Source organism: Chanodichthys erythropterus, chromosome 5 (genome assembly GCF_024489055.1).
Source record: "Chanodichthys erythropterus isolate Z2021 chromosome 5, ASM2448905v1, whole genome shotgun sequence".
Lineage (NCBI taxonomy): Eukaryota > Metazoa > Chordata > Actinopteri > Cypriniformes > Xenocyprididae > Chanodichthys > Chanodichthys erythropterus.
The window spans coordinates 21,162,793-21,187,697 of NC_090225.1; the positions used below are offsets into that span (position 1 = coordinate 21,162,793).

The window sequence follows — 24,905 nt, forward strand, 5'->3', positions numbered from 1 at the left end:
TCGCAGAATCGCGGTCGGGAAGTAGGAGAGCTCCCGCTGGAAACAGCACGCACTTGATATCGCGTATAAATCATACGTTATTGGAATGGAAAAACCAACACCGGCGCCTTAAATTTGCGTTGGAAAGCTCAAAGAGCCTCATCCTCATCCGCCAGCCGGTGAGTAAATCGTTTTGTTTAGCCATATGACGATGTGCGCATCGTGCCTTATAGGGCATCCTGTGCAAATCCTTTCCATTCTATGCAAAACCTCTTCCCCAAATGAGAAATGCATTAGATCTTGCATTGATTAACATATCAAGTCATAAGCTCAAATTCTAAAATTGCAAAGAAAAAAATGTCTCGCGGGAAGAAGACGCAATGTAAAATAAAGTGCATTCATTAAAATTGAGATTTTGACCCAGATTGTTTAGTGCTCACTGGCAATGAATAATCCTTCACCTGAATGGCTATTATAATATAAAATCTGTAATATACAAGTATGTACAATTCACGTATTCATCATTCATTTATAGTGGTGTAACAATACATCGTGTCACAATATATCGCAATACAAAAATGCAACAATATGTATTGTATATAGTTCACCCAAAATGAAAATTATTGTGTGAGAAAAAAATCAGGTTTACAGTTTTAGTGTCAGTAGTACTACAATAAACTACTATATATAATGATTATAATGTATAATAATCCAATAGGTGATATTTGTGGGTCCTGATAATGCCGTATGTCTTGTGTTACCAGTAAAGTAAGAAAGTGGCCTACATTGTTTTAAATATTTCTTGTCAGTTACAGAGTGCATGCATATTCCTCTAACATAATTATTATTTTCAGCTTCAGAATTATGAATATTTTTATTCTGGTGTCACCATTGTCCTTTGCATTGGGTTACCAGCACTAAATCCAAGCATATTTCCAATGTAATACCAAATTTAGCATTTTAATCAACAGTTAATTTAACAGTTAACATTTTTTGTTAACCTTTTACCATGTTTTGGAGTATTGTAATAATATTGTATTGTGAGTTCAGTATCATGTATCTAATCGTGACATGAGGGTATCATTACACCCCTATATAAATATTTATAAAGAATCTAATTTATTAATTTAAATTAAATTATTTAAAATTTATATGCAATTAAGGGTTGGCAGGACCATACAAATCACACAGAAATTAATTTATTGCTTTTTCCCAACCTATTAGGTTTAGGATTTAAATAATAGGCCTTTTAATGCAAAATATTGTTTATATTTTAAATTTTTCTAAAAGGTCAGTGATCTTCTTAAGATGCCATGCTACTTTTAGATTAAATTGATGCAAGAGTGCAAGATACCTGACACAAGTAGTTGCAATTTCTGAGAAAATTTTTTAATATAGGTATGAAAATATATATATTACAGCAATAATAATAAAAAAAAATTAAATTAAAAAAACCCTGATGGTAGACATAAATCATTGTATCCCTGGTGGATGGACAGCAGGTACTGGAGAGTCCCAGAGAGATCTGAAGTGTCTAAAAATATTTCAGCTGCAGCGCAGCTTGATAACAAGGTATTTCTTTACACGGGGTGAGAAACAGAACAGAAGAATAAATAAACCAGAAAATAAGTGAGGGCTACTTTATCCATAAGAGCCAATCTATAAAGTTTTGTTGTAGTTTGAAACCCCACAAAGTTAGGATGATTAGAAGTATGTCTTGACAGATATATTTACCAGTGACATTTATCAAGCATGTGACCTCTGATATTGTTAATTGACTTGCAGTCACACAAAACATTGGATTTTCCATTCCATCTGTTAGCAGCTCAAGGTCAGACATTAATAATTGCTGCCTAACCTATGAATGTTTAGCACAGACACTCACTGATCTGCTGTAATGATCGGTTCGATTCAAAGCTGAAATTGACTTTAGTTCAGTGATACCAACAGGACTCTCTGGGCATGTGACAAACCTTCAGATTTGGGCCCCCCACATTATTTAATCTATCTCTATAGGGGCCCTTATTATTATGCACTGCTCCTGTTTGCCTTCCCACCCAAAACAAAGCAGAAGAGCCTGAACAAGTAACTTTTCCCATGAAAGTAGCTTGCTAATGCTTTACAATGATGGCAGTGTTCAGGTAACACTCTTTCATATAACAATATTTTTGCAATTCCATTTAGTGACTCTAAAAAAAGAAATTACCCACTCTACCTTTACCTTTTTAACATTGTGCTAAATAAAGGTTCTTTATTGGCATCTATGGTTCCATGAAGAACCTTTAACATCCATGGAACATTTTGAGTTCCTCAGATTATTAAAACGTTTTCACAATAAGTAAAAAGGGTCTGTTCACTGAAAGGTCATTTGGCGAAACAAAAATGGTTCTTTCCCAGCTAACAGGGAATGTTCTGGTAAAGTTATAAACAGCTGTTTTTTCCAGTAACATTAATAGAACGTTTCTTCAAAGTTCAAAATAACGTTCTCAAACGTTCTATACATCATTCATAAAACATTTTTTTCTGAAACGTTTTAGTTGGACGTTCATCTAACATTTTTAAATGTTACTAATTGTTTCAGAGAACATTCAAAAGTAATGTTCCCATAATATGGAATGTTCCCTTAAAGGTGCCCTAGAATAAAAAATTGAATTTACCTCGGCATGGTTAAATAACAAGTTCAGTACATGGAAAAGACATATACTGAGTTTCAAACTCCATTGATTCCTCCTTCTTATATAAATCTCATTTGTTTAAAAGACCTCTGAAAAACAGGCGAAACTCAACATAACACCGACTGTTACATAACAGTCAGGATCATTAATATGTACGTCCCCAATATTTGCATATGCCAGCCCATGTTCAAAGCATTAGACAAGGGCAGGACGTCTGGATGTGCACAGCAGAATCATCAGACTCAGTAAGCAAGCAAGAACAATAGCGAAAAATGGCAGATGGAGCAATAATAACTGACATGATCCATGATATCATGACGTTTTTAGTGATATTTGTGAATTGTCTTTCTAAATGTTTCGTTAGCATGTTGCTAATGTACTGTTAAATGTGGTTAAAGTTACCATCGTTTATTACTGTATTCACGGAGACAAGAGCCGTCCCTATTTTCATTTTTAAACACTTGCAGTCTGTATAATTCATAAACAACTTCATTCTTTATAAATCTCTCCAACAGTGTGTAATGTTATCTTTAGCCATGGAGCACTATCAAACACATTCAGAATCAAATGTAAACATCCAAATAAATACAATACTCACATGATCCGATGTATGCATGCAGCATGCATGACGAACATCTTGTAAAGATCCATTTTGAGGCTTTTATTAGCTGTGTGAACTTTGTTTATGCTGTTCAAGGCAAGCGCGAGCTCCGGGGGTGGGGGAGCACGAGAATTAAAGGGGCCGCAACCTATATATTGGTGCATAGTTAATGATGCCCCAAAATAGGCAGTTAAAAAAATGAATAAAAAAAAATCTATGGGGTATTCTGAAACTTCACAGACACATTCAGGGGACACCTTAGACTTATATTACATCTTTTAAAAAGAAGTTCTAGGGCACCTTTAATGTTTGCATAACCAAGAAAGCTGGATGTTTTGAACGTAATGTTTTCATAACATAATGGGAACATTAGAAAAATGTTCTTAGAACACATTTTATGTTAGCAGCGATGCAATAGACCCTTTTGGAACCATTATTGTTAAGAGTGCAGGATCAGATCATGTTGTTTCAGTGGCTGAAAGCTCTTGTCTATGTCTCTTAGAAAGTGCCACTGCCCTCATGGAGGACAAGAGGAAGAAAAGGAGTCCCAAAGTGTCCCTGCCCCAGCCCCCTCCTCCACCAATCAACCCTCGAAAACTCTCCGTTCTCCCGGCGAGTAAGAGTGCCACATTCTCGTTGGGTCTGCCCCAGCCCCCCTCCCCCAAACCCAGGGGAAAGTACAAGAGATCTGTGGGGGCAATGGGTCCATCTAAAGAAGCTCTCGCCGTTCCTGTGATTCCCCCTAAAAACACAAGGTTTGTGTGTGTGCTCTCCTAAGCAACATATCTCTGATAGTTTGATCTTTGTGTTTTTAATTGACATTTAAAAGTCTAGTAGTGATTCTGGTTCTATTTGTACCGATACAGGCCACACAGAGAGAAGCCCAGAGCTCCTCAGCCTGCCGGACCCAGCCGCATGTCCCAGTCCTCCTCACCGCTCCAGCACTCGTTCCTCACCGACGTCTCTGATGTGAGAGAGATGGAGGGAGGACTGCTCAACCTGCTCAACGACTTTCACTCTGGAAAACTACAGGCTTTTGGTATGACACATGTGTGCTTGGGTTTTATTCAGAAGCTTTAATTGTTTGGGCTGTAATTAAATGTCTTAACCGTTGGGACGTTTTTGAGGAATGCAAAGGTGTGTAAGGGTGGCACATTTACACCACCTAATTCATCAGTGAGTTGATTCAGATTTGTTTTATGAATCTAGGAAGGTACTGTCTCAGTTTCCATGTGTATAACATGCTGTGTTTGCAGGTAAGGTGTGCTCCTTTGAGCAACTAGAGCATGTGAGGGAGATGCAGGAACGTCTGGCTCGGCTACATTTCAGTCTGGACAGTCATGTGGAGGAGCTGTCTGAAGACCAGAGAAAAAACGCTTCGGACCGCAATCTAGAACACCTGCTTTCTAATGTGAGACATTCTTTTACCTCATTTTATCATGTAACTCTTGTAGGGCTGTACAATTAATCGAAATAAAACCAAAATTGTGGCCTATAGCAATTATCAATTGAATGAAATGAAAATATGTGCTGCGTGTTTCAGAGTGAAGTTCTTTTACATGTGAACAGCTCAAGATTCAGTGTTTTCAGTGTCTTTTCAGTAAATTCTGCTCCATGTGAGCTCATCTCTGCATCCATATGGATCACGTATAACCTTAATTTAGGAACGCCATATGCACCAACCATCTTCCCCCCAAAAAAACGGCTGTTGTCAACAAAAGAGAAGCTTTAAGAGATAAGTAGTAATCATAATATAATATAATATAATAGTAATAATGATGATTGTTAGGGGCCAAGCACACAAAGGTGCGTAGGCACCTATTGTATCCGTTGGCGTTTTTTTTATTATTATTCTGCTTCTTCTTCTTCCACTCTTGAAGTCTATGGCAGCCCATAGAACCACCTGCGGGAAAGTTGTGAAATTTGGCACACAGTTAGAGGACAGTCTGACCTTTGCCCATAGCAAATTTGGAGTCTCTAACTCAATCCCTCTAGCGCCACCAGCTGTCCAAAGTTGCACTTATGTTTATGTTAATAAGTTTTGAACCGTGAGGGTTAGAAATGAAATTCTTTTTTCCTCTGATTCCTTGGGTCAAGCCGAATCGAAAATTTTCTGTCATTAAATGTTTTCCGCCATTTAGAATTTTCTGAAACACCTACTTTTTCGAACTCCTCCTAGGCCGTTACTCCGATGTTCACAAAAATTTAACCAGATCATCTTCAGACCATGCGGACAAAAAGTTTCAAGTCTATTCCTCAAAGTGTTTTCAAAAAACAAGCAAACAAATTTTACATAGCGTTTGCGAAAATAGACGTAAGGCTGTATCTCCGCAACACTTTAGCGTATTCAGACCAAACTTGGTACATGACATCACAAGCATGACCAGTGTTTCGGTCTACTGGTGTGGAGATATGATATGGCTGTTTTTGCTTATAATTTCTGATGGGTTTGACCAAAAATCTAAAATTTGGTCTCGTTGGATTCGGGGCATCATGCCGAGTCGAATGATAACCAATTTTCCCATATCGGACATTTTGGCCGTCGGCCATTTTGAATTTTGTTCTAAAACACTGTATTTTAGGAACGCATTAACGTATCATTACGAAACTCAGTATGGGTCATCAGCACAATGCCCTGAAGGAGCCTGAGAAGTTTCGGACCAAAAGTTATAATAAAATTTACAAAAATTCGAATATCTTTTGACTATTTTAACTAATTGTAATGAAAGTGGTCTCAGTTGATTCCTTGGGTCATGCCGAGAACACAGATATTAAATATGCCATAGTCGGCTGAACTTCCTGTCTGTCATATTGTTTTTCTTTAAAAACATACTTTTTCGAACTCCTCCAAGACCGTTGCTCCGATTTTCACCAAAATTGAACCGTATCATCTTTAGACCATGCCGATTTCAAGTCAGTATGTCAAACCGTTTTCATACACCAGAGCAAAGAATTTGAGTCATGATTCAAAAACGACTCTTGAAGATGTATCTCTGCAATGCTTTGACATTGACACCAAACTTTGCAAGTGTCATTGTCACCTCAGTCCTCATTTTTGATCATTTTTCAGCTCTTTTGCCTAAAATGATCTTAATAGGTCTTTAACTGCTCACTGTTGCAGTTAGTCTGATGCTCCCAGCCGTGTTGGCTGGCTTCTTGTGCTGTTTTTGTGCTTGGCCCGTAATTGCTGCTTGCAGCTATATTTATTATTATCATTATTATTTTCAAGTCTGTTGTATTGATATAAAATCACAACATATTTGGCCAAATTGTGCAGCCATAAAGACGAGTGCAACAAATCTGGAACGTTTTTTTAATTCTAATCACAATTTTAATCTCATGCATTCACACTGAACCAACTTTAAACCACAGACATTCGTTCTCCTTTCACAAACACATTTATATTTGTACCTTACAGTAGACACACACATTAGTAGAATCTGGATCTAATGGATATGGAACACAAGTCTACTTGTTCTCTCTCCACTATTCAAGCATTCTGAACGTCTCTCTCACACAAATACTCAAGGACTGGACACAATAATACCCTGTATCTCAATACAGGCCCGTGGCTGAATCTTTTATTATTATCCAAATCCAAGTGTCACCGTCTGACTGAATTCTTTCATCAGTCTGTGAAGGGCTGGACAGTTACTATTGATAGTATTTCCCTTCTAGCTGTCAGCTCAGTGGTATGTGGTAGAGAGCCAAGAGTGTGTGAGAGAGTATGTGTGAACTGTTTCATTATGGGTGGTTCACTCAGTATAACAGAGTGTATATGACTGAATATTATAGTTCAGGTTACTTATTACCTCACTTTTTTTTCCATTAAGCTTGTTTTCGGACTGTTAAAGGGTTAGTTCACTCAAAAATTGTCATCACCCTCATGTCGTTCCACAGCCGTAAGACTTACGTTCATCTTCGAAACACAAATTAAGCTATTTTAATGAAATCTGAGAGATTTCTGTCACTCCATTGACAGTCTACACAACTGACATTTTGTCACTTCAAAAAAATTCATAAAGAGATCATAAAACTAACCCATATGAATTGAGCAGTTTAGTCCAATTTTTTTGAAGAGACTCAATTGCTTTATATGAACAGATTTAATTTAGGTTTTTAATCATATATAAACATTAATCAGCAAACTTAAACAGAAGCTCAACCGAACCTGCTTGACACATGAGAGCAAACCTCTTCCGGAAGCTCAAACATGCTGCGTAACACACGAGAATGAACCTCAGTGGTTCTTGCACACGTTAAGCAAACATGCTTGAATTTCCGTTTACCACAACTGATGTGTGAGTTGATAAATGTTTATATGTGAATAAAAACCTAAATTCAATCTGTTCTTATGATCTTATAAATCTTATAAAGCAATCGTGTCTCTTCTGAAAATTTGTACTAAACGCTCGATTCTTATGGATTAGTTTTACGATCTCTTTATGAACTTTTTGAAGTGTCAAAGTGTCAGTTGCGTAGCTGTCAATGGAGGGACGGAATTCTCTCAGATTTCATTAAAAAGATCCTCATTAGTGTTTCAGTGATATATGAAAGTCTTACGGGTTTGGAACGACATGAAGGTGAGTAAATGATGACAAAAAATGTTTTTGGTGAACTAACCCTTTAAGACTTAAAGGTGCTAAAGAGGATGTTTTGTTTTATGCATTTTTGCAATATTACTTGAAACTGTCTTTACTAACTGATAAAAGACTATTTATTAGGTGCACTGGAAGGAATAATATACATCATCTGTGCACGAGGTAGGGCCTTAAAAACATCAGCCAATTGGCCCTCTGGCTTGTCAATCACTGCCATGACGTTCCTTGTGAGAGACGAGTGTGGCTGTGCGCTCCAGTAACTTTCCACACTCCACAGGCGCCGCATGCAATGTTTTTGTCAGGAGACAGGAGTAACAACTGCAGATTATGGGTTACCTGCGGTGAATCCGACATAATGAATCCACTAAAACGACACAGCGAATGCCGGTGGTAAACACTCGTGTTCCAATACTTGTGCACAAGTTTTGGGAGGCGTTCCCTCAAAATGAGCTGTGAAGGAGGGGGGTTGTTCTTACGCATGCGCTCATTTCAAAAACTCACTAACAGTTTTTGGTTTCTCAGTCGACAAAAAGATCCTCTTTAGCACCTTTAAAGGGTTAGTTCACCCAAAAATGAAAATAATGTCATTTATTTGTTAATCTTCAGAACACAAATTAAGACATTTTTGATTAAATCCAATGGCTCAGTGAGACCTGCATTCAAAGCAATGACATTTCTGCTCTCAAAATCCATAAAGGTACTAAAAACATATTTAAAACAGTTCATGTGAGTACAGTGGGTCTACCTTAATATTATAAAGTGACGAGAATACATTTTGTGTGGCAAAAAAACAAAATAACGACTTTTCAAAAATATAGTGATGGGCCGATTCGAGTTACTCAGATTACCTAAATGCTGAAATCACGTGACTTTGGCGCTCCAAGTCACTGATTTGATTCGTAAAGCTTCGAAGCAGTGTTTTGAAATCAGCCCATCACTATATTTTTGAAAAGTCGTTATTTTGTTTTTTTTTTGCCATACAAAATGTATTCTCGTCACTTCATAATATTAAGGTAGAACCACTAAACTCACATGAACTGTTTTTAGTACTTTTATTGATCTTGAGAGAGAAAATGTCATTGCTTTGAATGCAGGCCTCACTGAGCCATTGGATTTAATCAGAATATCTTAATTTGTGTTCCGATGATTAATATCTTGCGGCCGTGGAACAACACGAGGATGAGTAATAAATGACATTATTTTCATTTTTGGGTCAACTAACCCTTTAATATTTTCATTAAGCACATTCTCCATAATGCAATGTTTAATTCTAGTTATTGATTCTCATTACTGTATTACAGTCTTTTTTAATGTATTATTTTTTAAATCAGCAATATTTAAAGGCAGTACAACAAATACTACCATGATATATTTTACTATTTAAATAATACATATATTAATTACAATGTTAAATTAATACAATAGTTATTTATTCATTTATCTATTATTGTGTTAATGAAAATTGGGAGGCAAAAAATATTAATAATATTGAAAATAATGCCACAGAGCAAAAAATGTAATGGTCCTAAAAATATTTATTTTTATGATATATATGATATTTTATTTTAAGGTAAAATATGACTTAAAATATGAAATTTATAATCAATTTGATGTCGAAGAAAGTTTATAACAAGCAAAAATATAATATTTAGGATGTATTAAATTAGTATACTCTTAGGGCATGGTGTAAAGAAGAAAAGCTTTTCTACAGTGCAGTTTGTAATTTTTGAAAAAGGACAGCATGTATTTCACAAATCAGCTCAGTTTTTGTCAACATACAGGCTAAACAAAAGATCCCATCAGGATTTTGTTATTGTTTGAAGTCTGCTGCTCTACAGATTCTGTCAGCTCAACCATTATAGATCGGTCTTTTTAAAGCAGCAGCAATTATATTGATTTTTTGAATGCATCTCTGTTTTTTCTCTTCTTATAGCTGGAAGAATTGAGCAGCTCAATGTATCCTTCCACACTATGGTTTGTATGTGTTGTACGTTTCAAGAGTAATAAAATGCAATGTTAATTGACTCTTAATCTTAATCAACTCTGGTCAAGTAACATATTTTGTGAAAATGTTACATGGTGTTTTTCCAGCATTTGTGTTTGTCCAGAGAGGGTTTGTGTTAGACTGAAAGCTCTCAGTGTTCTCAGCTAAGCACTTAGTTTTAGTTCCAACAAAAGCAGGGATTGTGTTTCTCAAAACATCTCAGATCAGTTGTGTCCTAATGGAAGCCAAATGGAAACAAGAATTTAAAAGTGCAGAAGGAATACAGGAGTCAGCATTTTTATATGTAATAGGACCTCCAGAGTTTGTTCATTAGATGTACATTAGGACTGCATATCTCCTTAATGCAATTTAACCAGACAGAAACTCCATCTGGCAGAAAATCAAGACTTACCCAAGACCTCGAACACCTGAAGCAGGAAACCAAACCCAGCCGACCATCAAATCACTGTGCAGATCAAAGCCCAAGTTGCCATGGCTACAACTCAACTGCAGGTTAATGAGCGCCATCACCGTGATCCGTGGCTAACGCAATGCTAAGTGACTGCAACAGCATCAAAGCACATTCTCCATGTGAATGAAATTCAACAGCAAAAGTTTCAATTATTTTTAGCCTGAAAGCCATTTTTGTTAGTGTTTTAAGTGTTTAAATTGGGATAAATAGTAACTGTACTTACTGTAGGGTTTGAATGAGTTGATTCCACTGGTTCATTCATCACTGGTAAAAGATGACTTAGTTAAACAAGAGCAGACTTCAGAAACCTGAGATCTAGAATTATCAGATCAACAATGACAGAAGTGAATGAGAAGGTTAACTTTTACACAATCAGTCAATCAGCACATACACATTTTCATTTAGTAGTTGGTCAGTGTTCTCTGGAATGATGTTGTAAATGGCTGTGGAGTAGCTATAAACTCACTCAGGACTGCTTGAGATCATTGATCTTAGTGCCTCTTCTCAGTGTCTAGATTACATTGATTGTTTTACCGTAAGGTCTTCATGGGACTTTTCAAATGATGGAACTGGATCTTTTTGTAGATGCTTGTACATTAAAATTATTTAAAATAATATGTTATATACCATGTTTGTAAACTAGAGATTTAATAGCTGTGTTGATATAGGAACAATTATGCTACAAGTTGTTTGTTATTCTATATAGTTTTGGCACTGATGGAAATGTACAGTATTTGTGTGTGTGTTATCTTTGTATAATCTAAACTGAAAACACAATGGAATCAGCCATTTCAAATTTCAGGTTCTATTTGAGATCCAGTGCTATTTGAGTAATTCTAGAATTAGAGACGAGAATTCCTCCATTTCTTCAGTGAGCATATGGACTGTATTTACAGATTTGCAGTCTTTACCCCAAAGCACAAAAAAGGGCATCCCTGCAGTGCAGCATCATCTAATAAAGATCTGCAGTGGATCAAAACCGCTGTAAAAAAATGTTACATAATACAGCCTCACTAACAACAACCCCCTTCCCATTTTACACCAGTTTCACTTATAAAACATCAGCACAATAAATGGACAGGTTTAGGGAAAAGCAAAATATTTGATGTTTATATATTGGCTTTATACATTTCATAATGCAGTAACTTCACTTCACAGCTGACCTCCGCTATGCCTACCTCCAACTATTTCGATAGAGAATCAGTACTGTTGCCTTGAGGGGAAGTCTGTTTAAATTCATATCAGATTGATTCATGACAGGATCTGATCCTGCATCAGCATGTACAGGCTGTTTTCTCTTCCCTCATTGTCCGAGTCTAAAGCATTTGAAAGCATCATTTAAAAATCACATTTGTATTCTTTCTGTGAATTTCAATTATTTCAAAGAGAAAATATCTGTGTGCTTTGCTTTTTGTCCATGTCTTTTGTTTATCAATGCCTATAAACTATTTTCTATTTGTGTGCTTTAAGGAATAAAACTTAATGCAACAATTTACTCACTTTGACTTTTGACGTGTGCAATTATGGGTCATCAAGTAATTAGGTATGAGCAGTTTGATTAATTATAATTAGAAAAGTTGGAAAAAGAATAATGTTATGACTTTCTTATGAAATGTATTTATTGGTTTTTAACAAATGTTACAGTAAAAGCATGCAAAAATATATCATTAGGGACTATCTTTTGTTCATTAAAAGAATTGCAAAAGCCACAATTAATGCAGTTTTGTGTGAAGCATTTTAATTTAATTAAGAAACACCTGAAATATTTCTTTAAAATTTGCTAGTTTTTCATATTATAAGTTTAGAAGCATGAAACGTGAGAAAATGGCAACGTGCTCAAACCAAAGTAGTGTTTTTTAAATTCACCTCTATTTTCACTAAACTAGGCTTAAGAAAATACATTTAAATTAAACATTTTATCCAATATATTAAAAGCTATATATATTGGGTTCATAGGTAAATACAATTACTCCACAACAGGAATGACCCTATTACCAAAACATCTTCCAAACAGCGGGTGGCGGTCGTGAGCTGCAATCGAGTCCGATCCTCGGTGTGTCTGTAGGGGAAGAAAAACACAATTAGCCGTTCAAACAGCGGCGCTATGAACGAACAGAAATTGATTCAGATATTAACTCAATTTCAGGTATTATTATTTTGATTCAGTTCCTAAAGGTGATGTATATGTCTTTTATAAGTAATTTGTTTAACAGTCTGTCGGGGAGTAACTTATTTATGCAAGTTCAATTTTGTTTACAGTCGTTAAGTTAATTATTTTCATTTGTTTATCTACATTTGTGGAGCAGATGTCATTTTTTTTCTCAGTGCTGACTCTTGACTGATCTTTTTTCTAATCGATACATTTTAAAAACTATTAGATTACAAAATGAAGTTCTCAAATCTTCTGTAATTGTGCTAAATAAACATGAGCAGAGTTTTAGTTAGTCTTCTTAATATATAGTATATAATATAAAAGTATAGGGACAGTAAAGGTAAAATAGTGTGTCGTGTTGTCCAGGCTCAGTGTCGCGGTTATGTGATGAGGCAAGGTCTGAGTTTGGTTCAGACTCAGTTTGAGGACGTCGTGCTAGAGATTGATGGAGGATTGGATCACCTGCAGTGGAGAGGAAACATCATTCCCAAACCTCACTTTACTGACACTGTGAGCTTCTCTGTCATTACTTATTTCTCTTAAAAACAACATAAGTTGTGCCATATTAGTATCGTTATTACTTTAAGATTTTCAGATCTCTTGTGTAATGTTAAAGGGTTAGTTCACATAAAAATGAAAATTCTGTCATTAATTACTCACCCTCATGCTGTTCCACACCAGTAAGACCTTCGTTCATTTCAGAACACAAATTAAGATATTTTTGAGGCCTTTATTATTAGGGAGCAATGACATTTCCTCTCTCAAGATCCATAAAGGTACTAAAAACATATTTAAATCAGTTCATGTGAGTACAGTGGTTCAAAATTAATATTATAAAGCGATGACAATATTTTTGGTGCGCCCAAAAAACAAAATAACGACTTATATAGTGATGGCCGATTTCAAAACATTGCTTCAGGAAGCATCGGAGCACAATGAATCAGAGCGCCAAAGTCACATGATTTCAGCCGTTTGGTGGTTTGACATGCGATCCGAATCATGATTCGATACACTGATTCATAACGCTCCGAAGCTTCATGAAGCACCAAAAATATCGTCGTTGCTTTATAAATATTAATATTGAACCACTGTACTCACATGAACTGATTTAAATATGTTTTTAGTACATTAATGAATCTTGAGAGAAGAAATGTCATTGCTGGCTATGATTTCAACTAAAATATCTTAATTTGTGTTCCGAAGATTAACAAAGGTCTTATGGGTGTGGAACGGCATGAGGGTGAGTAATAAATTACAGAATTTTCATTTTTGGGTGAACTAACCCTTTAACCATTGAACATGTCATCTGATTATTGATTGATTGCTTGATTCGATGCATGTCAGTATCAATATTAATGTTGCATAATGACAGATTTTAATGTGTGTAATGTAATCTGTAGGAAAGTCTATTGCTGCAGTACGAACGCTTCAGATTTCAGTGCCATGACCGTCAGGATGACTCCGAGAGAGAACAGAAGATAGAGGATGAGGACAGTGAGAAATCTCTCCCACAGTCTGAAATCCAGGTACCGGAGAGAGACGAAGCTCCTGAAACAGCCAGCAGAGACACTTCCACACCCGTGGACGTAATTGTAGACGAGACGGGAGAGAATGTGGTTGAACAAAACCTGACAGAAGATCCTACTACACTTTGCAGTGCTGTGAATTCAGATGTTAGCTACAGCAGCTTATTTCAGACAGGTGCTATGAGATGAGATTTCTCATTTAAAAAAAGAATACAAAGATTATAAAAAACAGGCTGGACTTTATGTGTTTGTTTTTTTGTTTATGGCAGGAGCAGGTTTACATTCAGTTTTGAAAGACACCGCACACACTCCTGACTCTCTGAAGCAGCAGCGGAGCACTTTGGCCATGGAGCTGCTGTGGATCCAGCAAGCCATCAGTAGCAGAAAGAAAGTGAGAGAAGTTTATCATTTTTAACATTAATGTCTTATATATATATATATATATATACATACAGTACAGTCCAAAAGTTTGGAACCACTAAGATTTTTAATGTTTTTAAAAGAAGTTTCGTCTGCTCACCAAGGCTACATTTATTTAATTAAAAATACAGTAAAAACAGTAATATTGTGAAATATTATTACAATTTAAAATAACTGTTTTCTATTTATATATTTGACAAAGTAATTTATTCCTGTGATGCAAAGCTGAATTTTCAGCATCATTACTCCAGTCTTCAGTGTCACATGATCCTTCAGAAATCATTCTAATATGCTGATCTGCTGCTCAAGAAACATTTAATGTGTACAATTGTACAAAATATTTGTGTACAATTTTTTTTTCAGGATTATTTGATGAATAGAAAGTTCAAAAGAACAATGTTTATCTGAAATCTAATCTTTTGTAACATTATAAATGTCTTTACTGCCACTTTTGATTGATTTAATGCATCCTTGCTGAATAAAAGTATTCATTTCTTTAATTTCTTTTCAAAAAAATAAAAATAAAAATTTTTACTGACCCCAAACTTTTGAACGGTAGTGTATAATGCTACAGAAGCTTTGTATTTCAGATAAATGCTGTTCTTTTGAACTTTCTATTCATCAAGGAATCCTGAAAAAAAAAGTACACAGATGTTTTCAACATTGAAAATAATCATAAATGTTTCTTGAGCAGCAAATAATCATATTAGAATGATTTCTGAAGGATCATTTTACACTGAAGACTGGAGTAACGATGCTGAAAATTCAGCTTTGCATCACAGGAATAAATTACTTTGTCAAATATATTTAAATAGTACAGTTACTTTAAATTGTAATATTTCACAATATTACTGTTTTTTACTGTATTTTTAATTAAATAAATGTAGCCTTGGTGAGCAGACGAAACTTCTTTTAAAAACATTAAAAATCTTAGTGGTTCCAAACTTTTGGACTGTACTGTATATGTATGTATATTTTATACATATAATCAGGAAAAAAATGATAAATTAATCTGCTGTGCTCCTTTGCAGTATCTCACCCTCAAACAGAGAATTAATGTGTCACACTGATACTGGACCAGTTTTGAAGCGGATCAACGTTTTGAGAGATGTTTTTCTCATTTGTTTGTAACATTTACAGCACAGAATGATTGTAAATCATGTTTATTTATAAGTTGGTTTTGTCCATATATGTGTCTGTTACAAAAGAGTTTTTATTTTTGTACAAATGACATTTGAGAAATAAACATAACTTGCACATGGTATTGAGATGGGATTTGCTGTTTCTGTTTGTTTTTTTGTTTGTTTGTTTTTTAAGTTGGATATATACAGGACTACATTCAAATTTAATCGCACACATAAAGCAACTGTATATAAAGCTAATCTTGACTGCGTGATTGTTTATATCATCGCAAAATGTGAACTATTACAACCATATGAAGTTGAATATATAAGTATATCCATCTTTACCTGCATACATACAGTACACTCACGTAAAGAGGTATACATTATATAGCAGAACTGCTTGATTATTTATATTGTCACAAAATGATTTTATCACCCAGCTCTCATCCAGATAAACGCTATATCTAAATAAAGACTACAGGTGCTGGTCATATAATTAGAATTAGAAAGTTCATTTTTTTTATTGTAAATTATTTTTAAAAATGAAACTTTCATATATTCTAGATTCCCTACATGTAAAGTAAAACATTTCAAAAGTTTTTTTTTTTTTTTTTAATTTTGATGATTAGAGTGTACAGCTCATGAAAGTCCAAAATATTTCCTAAGATCAATCAAAAAAATGGATTTTCAAAACAGAAAAGTTCAAGATATTTAAAGCATGTTCATTTGTACACTCAATACTTGGTCGGCAGCACATATTACAGCAAATGACTTGCTCCTAGCACAATTTACAGCATCAGTGAAGTGTGGCATGGAAGTGATCAGCCTGTGGCACTGCTGAGGCACTATTGAGCCTTCAGATCATCTGTATATTGTTGGATCGACTGTTTCTCATCTTTCTCTTGAAAATATCCCAAAGATTCAGGTCAGGCATGTTGGCTGGCCAATAAAGCACAGTAATATCATGGTCAGCAAACCACTTGGAAGTGGTTTTTGCACTGTGGGCAGGTGCTAAAGTCCTGCTGGAAAAAGAAAATCAGCATCTCCATAAAGTTTGCCAGCAGATGGAAGCATAAAGTGCTCCAAAATCTCCTGGAAGATGGCTGCATTGACTTTGCACTTGATAAAACACAATGGACCAACACCAGCAGACGTCATGGCCCCCCAAATCATTAATAACTTCAGAAATGTCCCACTAGACTTCAAGCAGCTTGGATTCTGTCCCTCTCCAGTCTTCCTTCAGACTCTGGGACCATGATTTCAACATGAAATGCAAAATTTACTTTTATCTGAAAAGAGGACTTTCGACCACTGTTCACTGTCCAGTTCTTTTTCTCCTTAGCCCAGGTAAGATGCTTCTTACATTGTTTCTGTTTCAGAAGTGGCTTGGTAGTCCTTTTCCTGAAGATGTCTGAGTGTGGTGACTCTTGATGCACTGACTCCGGCTTCATTTGACTCATTGTGAAGCTCTCCCAAGTGTTTGAATCGGCTTTACTTGACAGTATTCTCAAGCTTGTGGTCATCCCTGTTGCTTGTGCACCTTTGCCTACCCAATTTCTTCCTTGTAGTCAACTTTGCATTTAATATGCTTTGATACATCACTCTGTAAACAGCCACCACATTCAGTAATGACCATCTGTGACTTACTCTCTTTGTGGAGGGTGTGAATGATTGTCTCCTGGACCATTGCCAAGTCAGCAGTCTTCCCCATTAGTGTGGTTTCAAAGAACAAGAGATACCCGAAATTTATACTGTAGGGATGGTCATTTAATGAAACTCAAATGTAAATATTCTAATATTTTGAGATACTGGATTTTGGACTTTCATTAGCTGTACACTCTAATCAACAAATTTAAAAAAAAAAAAAAAAAACTTTTGAAATGTTTTACTTTACATGTAGGGAATCTAGTATAAATGAAAGTTTCATTTTTTTAAATAATTTACAATAAAAAAAATGAACTTTTTCATGATATTCTAATTATATGACCAGCATTATAAAGGTTAATGTGATTTGAAACAATGTGTAGGCTATTTTTAAAATTGCTATACAAAAAAAAGAAAAGAAATGACTTGGCAACAGACAATCTACAAAATATAACTGAATTAAGGAATTACTATTTTATTTACATTAGCCTACATCAAACATGTTTCAGTAGGCCCTACCTGATGTGGCCGTTTGCTGCTATAAGGGCTTTTAGACTAAACAAATTCATAAAAAATTTCAGGCTTGCTGTTTTATATTTATTGCAAATGAAACGAAAGGCAGTTTTTCTTCATTATCACTCCACAGAGGTTCTTTACGTCCCTGTGTTTAAGGTCTCGGGTCTGTAGGTGATGATAAGGAGCATAATTCTCCAAGGACACGAACAAACACTTCACACTTTTTATTGCACAGTCCTGGATATATCCGTTTGGAAAGGCAGATTTATTTAGGTAGATTAAAGCGATTATATTTCGGGAGATAGAGGTAAAATAGTCTTGGTAGTGTAATTAATAAATTGAAGTATTTCTCTAACCCTCTTCCCCCTCCCTCACCCTCTCCGTATTGTTGTTGTAAAGCCCCACCGCCGCCATAGTTAGTGCTGCCATGGCAACCGGGAAACACTTCAGTGTGTGTATGCGAAAGGGTGGGAGTCTGGATGAGGTGTTTGAGTCTCTCACATTCAGGGATTTACTATTAGAAATAACACAAGTAACAGACCACACTTAGATGAGTTTTTCTCCAGGTGATCAGCTTCCTGTGTAAGTATTTTATTGTGAGTGTGTGTGGATTTGCATAAGCATGAAAGTGCATCTGTGAGCTGTAAATTAATTAATGTGTGTGTTTTAGGTGTGAATAAGTTTTGGATCTGTACTTTTACAGTTTTGTTAACAAATGCATAAGTAAGTTATCCTATATAGGGGTTAATCTCTGTTTGTGTTTATATTACAGGTGTGTGTTAATGTGTCTAGTTTAGGGTCATGGCATCCACTGGTGTCACTAATCACCTGCCTCCAGTCAAGAGTGTGAAGGTCTACAGAAATGGAGACCCCTTCTTTTCAGGTTAGAACAAAAATAGTTAACAAATTAACAAGTGCCAAATCGGTAAAAAAAAAAAAAAAAAAAAAAAAAAAATATTTATATATATATATATATATATATATATATATATATATATATATATATATATATATATATATATATATTTCTGAAATAAAACTACATATGTCTTTTCATATATGTGTATATGGTTGTCTTTCTGGATCAGGAAGGAGATTTGTGGTCAACCAGAGACAAATCTCCACCATGGATGCACTGCTTAATGATATCACTCTCAGTATCGGAGCTCCATTGGCTGTTCGAACTCTCTATACACCACGCTATGGCCACCGGGTCACGGACCTCACTGACATACAGCAAGGGGCACAGTATGTGGCTGCAGGGTTTGAGCGCTTTAAGAAACTGGAGTAAGTGTGAATTCAGTTAGAATGGGAATATTCTGAATTATACTGTCTTTTAGATGTTAAGACACAGTGGTCCCAGTGTTTGGACCATGGTTTGGACACTTTAGGACACTTTTGGTCACTTTAACTAATACTAAAATTAAAAATAATTTTCTAATGTTTGAAACAAAGCTGAAAATTAAATAAGATATAAATATTAGATGAAAAGCTTAAACTTAAAAACCTAAAAAAAAGAAAGTTGCAGCTAACTGAAATGTTAAATAAGTTGAAGTACTAAAATACAAAAAAAGTTTAATAAATATAAAATAAAAATGTCAAAAGCACATAACAAAATTAAAATTAAGAAGAAAATATCTAAAATTACATTTATATACATTTAATACAAATTAGCTAATATATTAATATATCAAAATATTCATAAATACTACATGGGTTAGTGGGATTGATTTAGGATAGTAAGGTGTGAATCTTCTGTCTTCACCCAGTGGGGTGTGTTGTCTTGGATGTGGACGTCAACTTCCTGAGGAAGTGTTCAAATGTTAATTCTCGTGAGAATCGTTTGTTTTCTCAGAGAATGGCACTCCCCAGGTTCAGCCATCTTTGTACCAGCCTTACATCATACATCAATAAACTAGTGTCCAGATTTATTGTGGAGAAGGCTTGATAATATGAAAAATGGCTAAAACATGCATCATATTTGTTTGTCTTTTCTGTACGTGTTTAGTTATCTGAGTGCAGGATTGAAGAAAGGTCCAATGTTCAGAGCTGTGGAGCCAACACAGGTACACCAATTCAGTACTTATTACTGATTTGTTGGTTTTAAAATTGAATTAAGCCATAAATCACATTTTTATAGTGTTCTAAAATTGATATATGTAATTATATCATGTAATAATCATAAGTTCATATATGTAATAATGGAATATATGTAATAATTATGCATCAAAAATCATACCTGTTTGTCTGTTTACTGGTGTTATGTTGTGTTTGTGTTTTTTGTTGCTGTGGATGTTTGAGTGTGTCATAAAGAGGAGGAGATTGAGAGAGGGGTATTATTGTGCCTTCCAACAATGGAAGGCCAGGGGAGACACGCTCTTAGTATTATCAGATCAGAAAGCTTGTTAGGACATGTTTAAGTGCCTGACCCCTTAATTCTGCACACAGAGCTGCTAAAACCACTGTTAATAATAGCCTTGAGAGCAGGGGACACTGACTCAGCATCAACAACCTTGATTTAAAGTCACTGACTGCACATTATCCTGCTTTTTACACAGCTACTTGCCAAATAAAGAAATGGACATGAATTATTGATTTGCGGTTTTTGTATTACTTGAGAATTAAGAGGAAGCAAAGTGATTTGAGAGACGTGAAGCTGTGTGAAGTATTAGTTTACAGTTTAATGGTCACTATAGAAAATATTTTACCTTAGAATGTTGCGACTGACTAATCAGAATTAAGTATTCTCATTGTTATAGATAAAAATCATACATATAATTGTCCATTAATAATAAATACTCTTTTCACAGGCTAAAGCACTTGTCAGGCCTAATGTTTCTGCAAAATGGAGGAAGGTCATCACTCTGCCCTGCATCATACAGTGAGAACTCAGACATTTAAATGCACAAAAATAATGCTTTTTTATGTTTTTTCCTCATGCTTTCAGAGAAAATTCTTCATTCTCCCTCTCATATTCAGTGTATTTAGGAACGGGGACATCCTTAGTCCTGCCATGCGTCTGATCATTCCCAGACACATGCAGAAAAATCTAGAGCAGATCCTGAGCCTCATTTCGGAAAAAGCCATGCTTCGCACAGGAGCTGTGCGCAGGTGATCAAAATATACATTCTGTATGTTTTATGATGAGCGTATGAAGCAAGTCCTCATAAATGGTGCGGTTGTTTTGATTTCCACAATCATTTCACCTTTGACCTCTCAGGCTCTGTAATCTGGAGGGCTTCACAGTGACCTCCACAGATGAGCTGGAGTCTGGGCAATGCTATGTTGCTGTTGGAACCGAGAGGTTCAAGAAACTCCCATATGTGGAGATACTGCTAAACAAAGCAACTGGCAGCAGTGCGGACAGGTGATGATGGTGGATATAATTGAGATGAAATGTACTCTAATTCTTATGCACAGTTGCACATACACTACAGTTCAAACGTTTGGGTTTGGTAAGATTTTTAAAATATATTTTTATATAATATTTTTTTGAAAGAAGTCTCTTGCTCACCAAGGCTGCATTTATTTGATCAAAAATTCAGCAAAAAGTAATATTGTGAAATATTATTACAATTTAGTGACACAATTAAGTTTTCTACTAAAATTTATTTTGAAAATGTAATTTGTTTGTGATGGTCTTCAGTGTCACATGATCCTTCAAAAATCATTCTAATACGCAGATTCTGTGCTCAAGAAACATTTATTATCAATGTTGAAAACAGTTGTGCTGCTTAATATTTTTGTGGAAAGCGTGATATGTTTTTTTAGGGATTCTTTGAAATAGAATATTCAAAAAACAGCATTTGTTTGAAATAGAAATCCTTTGTAACATTATAAATGTCTTTACTGTCAATTTTGATCATTTTAATGCATCTGTACTGAATAAAAGTATACATTTTTTATTTTTTATTTTACTGAGTCCAAACATTTGAAATGTAGTGTATGAATGAAACCATATTAAATAGGATATGTCTGTCTTCACTGTAGGCATTATGCAGGAGACAGAGGATTACAGAGAAGAATTGAGGTACTATTAACACTTAATATACAGTGGAGTTAAAATATATCTTCAATATTCCTTTTTAATTAAAAATATGTTGTTTATATGTATTACAAATAATTAAAAAATATACTCTAAATTAGGGCTGCACAACGATTAATCGTGATTAATCGTTTGCAAAATAAAAGTCTGTGTTACGTAATATATGTGTGTGTTCTGTTTATAATAATTATTTATATATAAATACATGCACATGTATAAATTTAAGAAATATAAACATGTATAAATAAATATACATATTTATATATATTTTATATGTAAATATAATTTTTTTCTTAAATATATACATGACATGTATGTGCATGTACTTATTTATACATAATTATTATACACAGAACATACACATATATTACGTAACACAGACTTTTATTTTGCAAACGATTAATCGTGATTAATCGTTGTGCAGCCCTATTATAAATAGTGGAATTTTTTCTTCATTTCCCCCCCAAAATTTTATTTACTTTTTTAATGTAAATTTATTTTTAGTGTGTCAGACTAATACATTTCCATAAGACAAATTGTTCTATTGAAGTTCGTTATTGTTCTCTTATGACGATCCGACTCAGAGTAGAAAGATTTTTCCCCAGGACAGCCACAGTGACTCCACCCTCCTGAATTCACCTGAGGTAAAAACCAAATCTACATTTATTTTGTTTTTATTTTTACAGATTTTTTTTTAAAATTCATTGTGTAATGTTCTACTTGTTTACACTATAATATTACTGTTTGTTTCTCTGTTATACAACATACATTTTTAAATCCACAATTCTTTATTCATGCTTTGAACTAGAACATCATTGTTCATCCGAACCCAAAAAGGCTTCAGATCGTTGACCCACTATACTGAACCTATCTTGTGTAAATGGTGTCTGCTTTCAGAGGGAAGGCAGGCGTGTGAAGTCAACAGGAGATGAGGTGGAGCGAGAGAGCTCCCCTGGGCTGGTTAAGAGGAGAGGAAGGAGAGGAGAAAGAGAGGAGAACTCTGTTTTCTACGCCAGACCTGTGAGAGTTCGCAGACACCCACCCACACACAGACCTCCACCTAAAGCTGCGACAGGTGAATGCCTGAATAAAAAAATAAAAAAAAATACTTACCACATAAAATGTATTTTTTGTGCGTATGTTTATTAACCTGTTGCAGTCTGTCTTGTGTGATAATTTTTATATTGTGTTAGATAAGCACAGTGTGTTTAAGGCCTCTGAAAGCAGTATCAGGGAGGAGGTTCGAGGTGCTGAGGAGGTCGCAGAGGACGAAAACACAGCTGTAGAGCTTCCCATTGACCAGGTACATCTCTCCCCCTCTTTTGTCCTATCTTATCTCATCTAGTCTTTTCTAAAAATTTTATAATTTCAGAGAGAAGCAGATATTGTGGAGGATGAAGAGCTTCCTGAAAGAGATCAGTTTGACCCAGCCAGTACAAATCATGTGAGTGTGTGAAATGCGCATGAAATGAAAGTAATGACAACTCAATCATAAAGTAACACTATTTGTTCCAATTAAGAAGCATTCAGGTGAACTACACAGTCCACCAGCTGATCTCTCTAATGAGAACAGAGAGAAAGAGTTTGTAGTGTCTGAGAGGGAGACATGGGACGACACGCCAGCTCTGCAGAGAGAAACACAGCAGAGATACACGTCCAGCAAAGAGTCTCCGCATGATTCAAACAAACATGACATTGTAAGACACTGTGCATTGAACATTGACTTTGTTTTTGTAGTTGAACATCTTAATTGTGTTTTCACTTGGGCTTACATGGAACTAAATCATTTTAGAGGGATTATAGTATAGTCTCAATTAATTATGCAGATTTTCTTCAGGTCTGCATAATTCTTTCATTCTGTTCGTGTTTAGGAGTCAGACACACGGCATTCCAGATCTTCATCATCATCATCACCCAGGGTATCTGAACATTCTCCACGAAGTGAAGAAACACAGCAAGAACCAGTCAGTTTATGAGTTTTAAACCGGTATATTTAATGCATTTAAGAATATTTTAATTTTTAGTGTAGTGCACTCTCTATTAAAAGCCTGATATCTAATTGCTGGTGGTAGCCTATACTTAAAAGGGTTAGTTCACCCAAAAATGAAATTTCTGTAATTAATTACTCACACTCATGTCATTCCACACCAGTAAGACCTTCGTAAAATCCGAGAGGTATATGACTCGTCCATAGACAGCAATTTAATTACCACTTTCAAGGTCCAGAAAGGTACTAAAGACGTTGTTAAAATAGTCCACGTGACTACAGTGGTTCAACCTTAATTTTATAAAGTGACGAGAATACTTAAAAACAAAAATACATTTATTCAACAATATCTGCTCTTCTGTGTCATTCTCATACGCTGTTTACGTCCAGCGTTTCCAGGTTCTACGTCAGAACGCTGGCTCAGTATTGGCCGGCTCCTGCATCAGCATCACATGGACACGTAATGCGGCTCACATGAACAGCGAACAATACTGAGCCCACGTTCTGATGTAGAACCTGGAAGTGCTGAACGTAAACGGCATATGAAAAAAGGGTATTATTGAATTGTTATTTTTGTTTTGTTTTTGCGCACAAAAAGCATTCTCATTGCTTAACATTAAGGTTGAACCACTGCAGTCACATCGACTGTTTTAACGAAGTCTTTAGTACCTTTCTGGACCATGAAAGTGGTTGTTAAATTGCTGTCTATGGAGAAGTCATATACCTCTCGTATTTAATCAAAAATATCTTAATCTATGTTCCTAAGATGAACGAAGGTCTTACAGGTGTGGAACGACATGATTGTGAGGGTGAGTAATTAATGACAGAATTTTCATTTTTGGGTAAACCAACACTTTAATGCATCCTTTTTTATAGTTTAATATCAAGTTACATTTAGTGGAAATTTTATGTTGCAGTCGTACCCATTTGTATTTAGCAATTATTAGAATTATGTGTAAAGATTAATCATTGAAACACCTTGTCTTGCTCTCTCTGTGTGTGTTTTAGATTTGGGGATCCCATGAGGAACAGACAGACAGGGATGCTGAGCGCCCTCTCCAGGCTGAAGATGATGCAGCAGACAGAGGCACACCTTCCCAATCCACACTGGAGGTCTGAACATGGAGATCACTATGAAATTGACATTATTTTGGTGAAAAAAATGGCATTTAAAATAAT

General features: G+C 35.3%; 3 protein-coding genes across 6 annotated transcripts; all 3 read left to right on the top strand.

Annotated features, from left to right (window-relative positions):
* The first annotated feature begins 19 nt into the window (after nucleotides 1-19).
* On the top strand, nucleotides 20-11,976 carry ccdc28b (coiled-coil domain containing 28B). Its single transcript, XM_067386565.1, has 6 exons — nucleotides 20-158; nucleotides 3,758-4,010; nucleotides 4,122-4,294; nucleotides 4,512-4,666; nucleotides 9,790-9,812; nucleotides 10,218-11,976. Exons 2-6 carry the CDS (start codon nucleotides 3,775-3,777, stop codon nucleotides 10,270-10,272), a joined length of 642 nt encoding a protein of 213 aa, XP_067242666.1. The 5' UTR covers nucleotides 20-158; nucleotides 3,758-3,774; the 3' UTR covers nucleotides 10,273-11,976.
* A 359-nt stretch (nucleotides 11,977-12,335) lies between these two features.
* Nucleotides 12,336-15,679, top strand: iqcc (IQ motif containing C). The gene is made up of 5 exons (XM_067386563.1): nucleotides 12,336-12,458; nucleotides 12,831-12,974; nucleotides 13,865-14,165; nucleotides 14,260-14,381; nucleotides 15,442-15,679. The coding sequence occupies exons 1-5, from the start codon at nucleotides 12,417-12,419 to the stop codon at nucleotides 15,478-15,480; spliced, it is 648 nt and encodes a 215-aa protein (XP_067242664.1). The 5' UTR covers nucleotides 12,336-12,416; the 3' UTR covers nucleotides 15,481-15,679.
* Nucleotides 15,680-18,167: 2,488 nt separating this feature from the next.
* dcdc2b (doublecortin domain containing 2B) lies at nucleotides 18,168-24,857 on the top strand. Of its 4 annotated transcripts, none has more exons than XM_067386558.1 (15): nucleotides 18,168-18,276; nucleotides 18,467-18,577; nucleotides 18,783-18,981; nucleotides 19,703-19,760; nucleotides 20,505-20,575; nucleotides 20,674-20,805; nucleotides 20,915-21,061; nucleotides 21,685-21,724; nucleotides 22,324-22,383; nucleotides 22,637-22,814; nucleotides 22,933-23,042; nucleotides 23,112-23,183; nucleotides 23,260-23,436; nucleotides 23,611-23,703; nucleotides 24,735-24,857. In XM_067386558.1, the coding sequence occupies exons 2-15, from the start codon at nucleotides 18,496-18,498 to the stop codon at nucleotides 24,843-24,845; spliced, it is 1,530 nt and encodes a 509-aa protein (XP_067242659.1). In that variant the 5' UTR covers nucleotides 18,168-18,276; nucleotides 18,467-18,495; the 3' UTR covers nucleotides 24,846-24,857. The 4 variants fall into 4 exon arrangements, with proteins under 4 accessions (XP_067242659.1, XP_067242656.1, XP_067242658.1 ...); XM_067386555.1 differs by having other exon boundaries at nucleotides 23,611-23,726; nucleotides 24,735-24,748; XM_067386557.1 differs by having other exon boundaries at nucleotides 23,263-23,436; nucleotides 23,611-23,726; nucleotides 24,735-24,748.
* The last annotated feature ends 48 nt before the right edge of the window (nucleotides 24,858-24,905 follow it).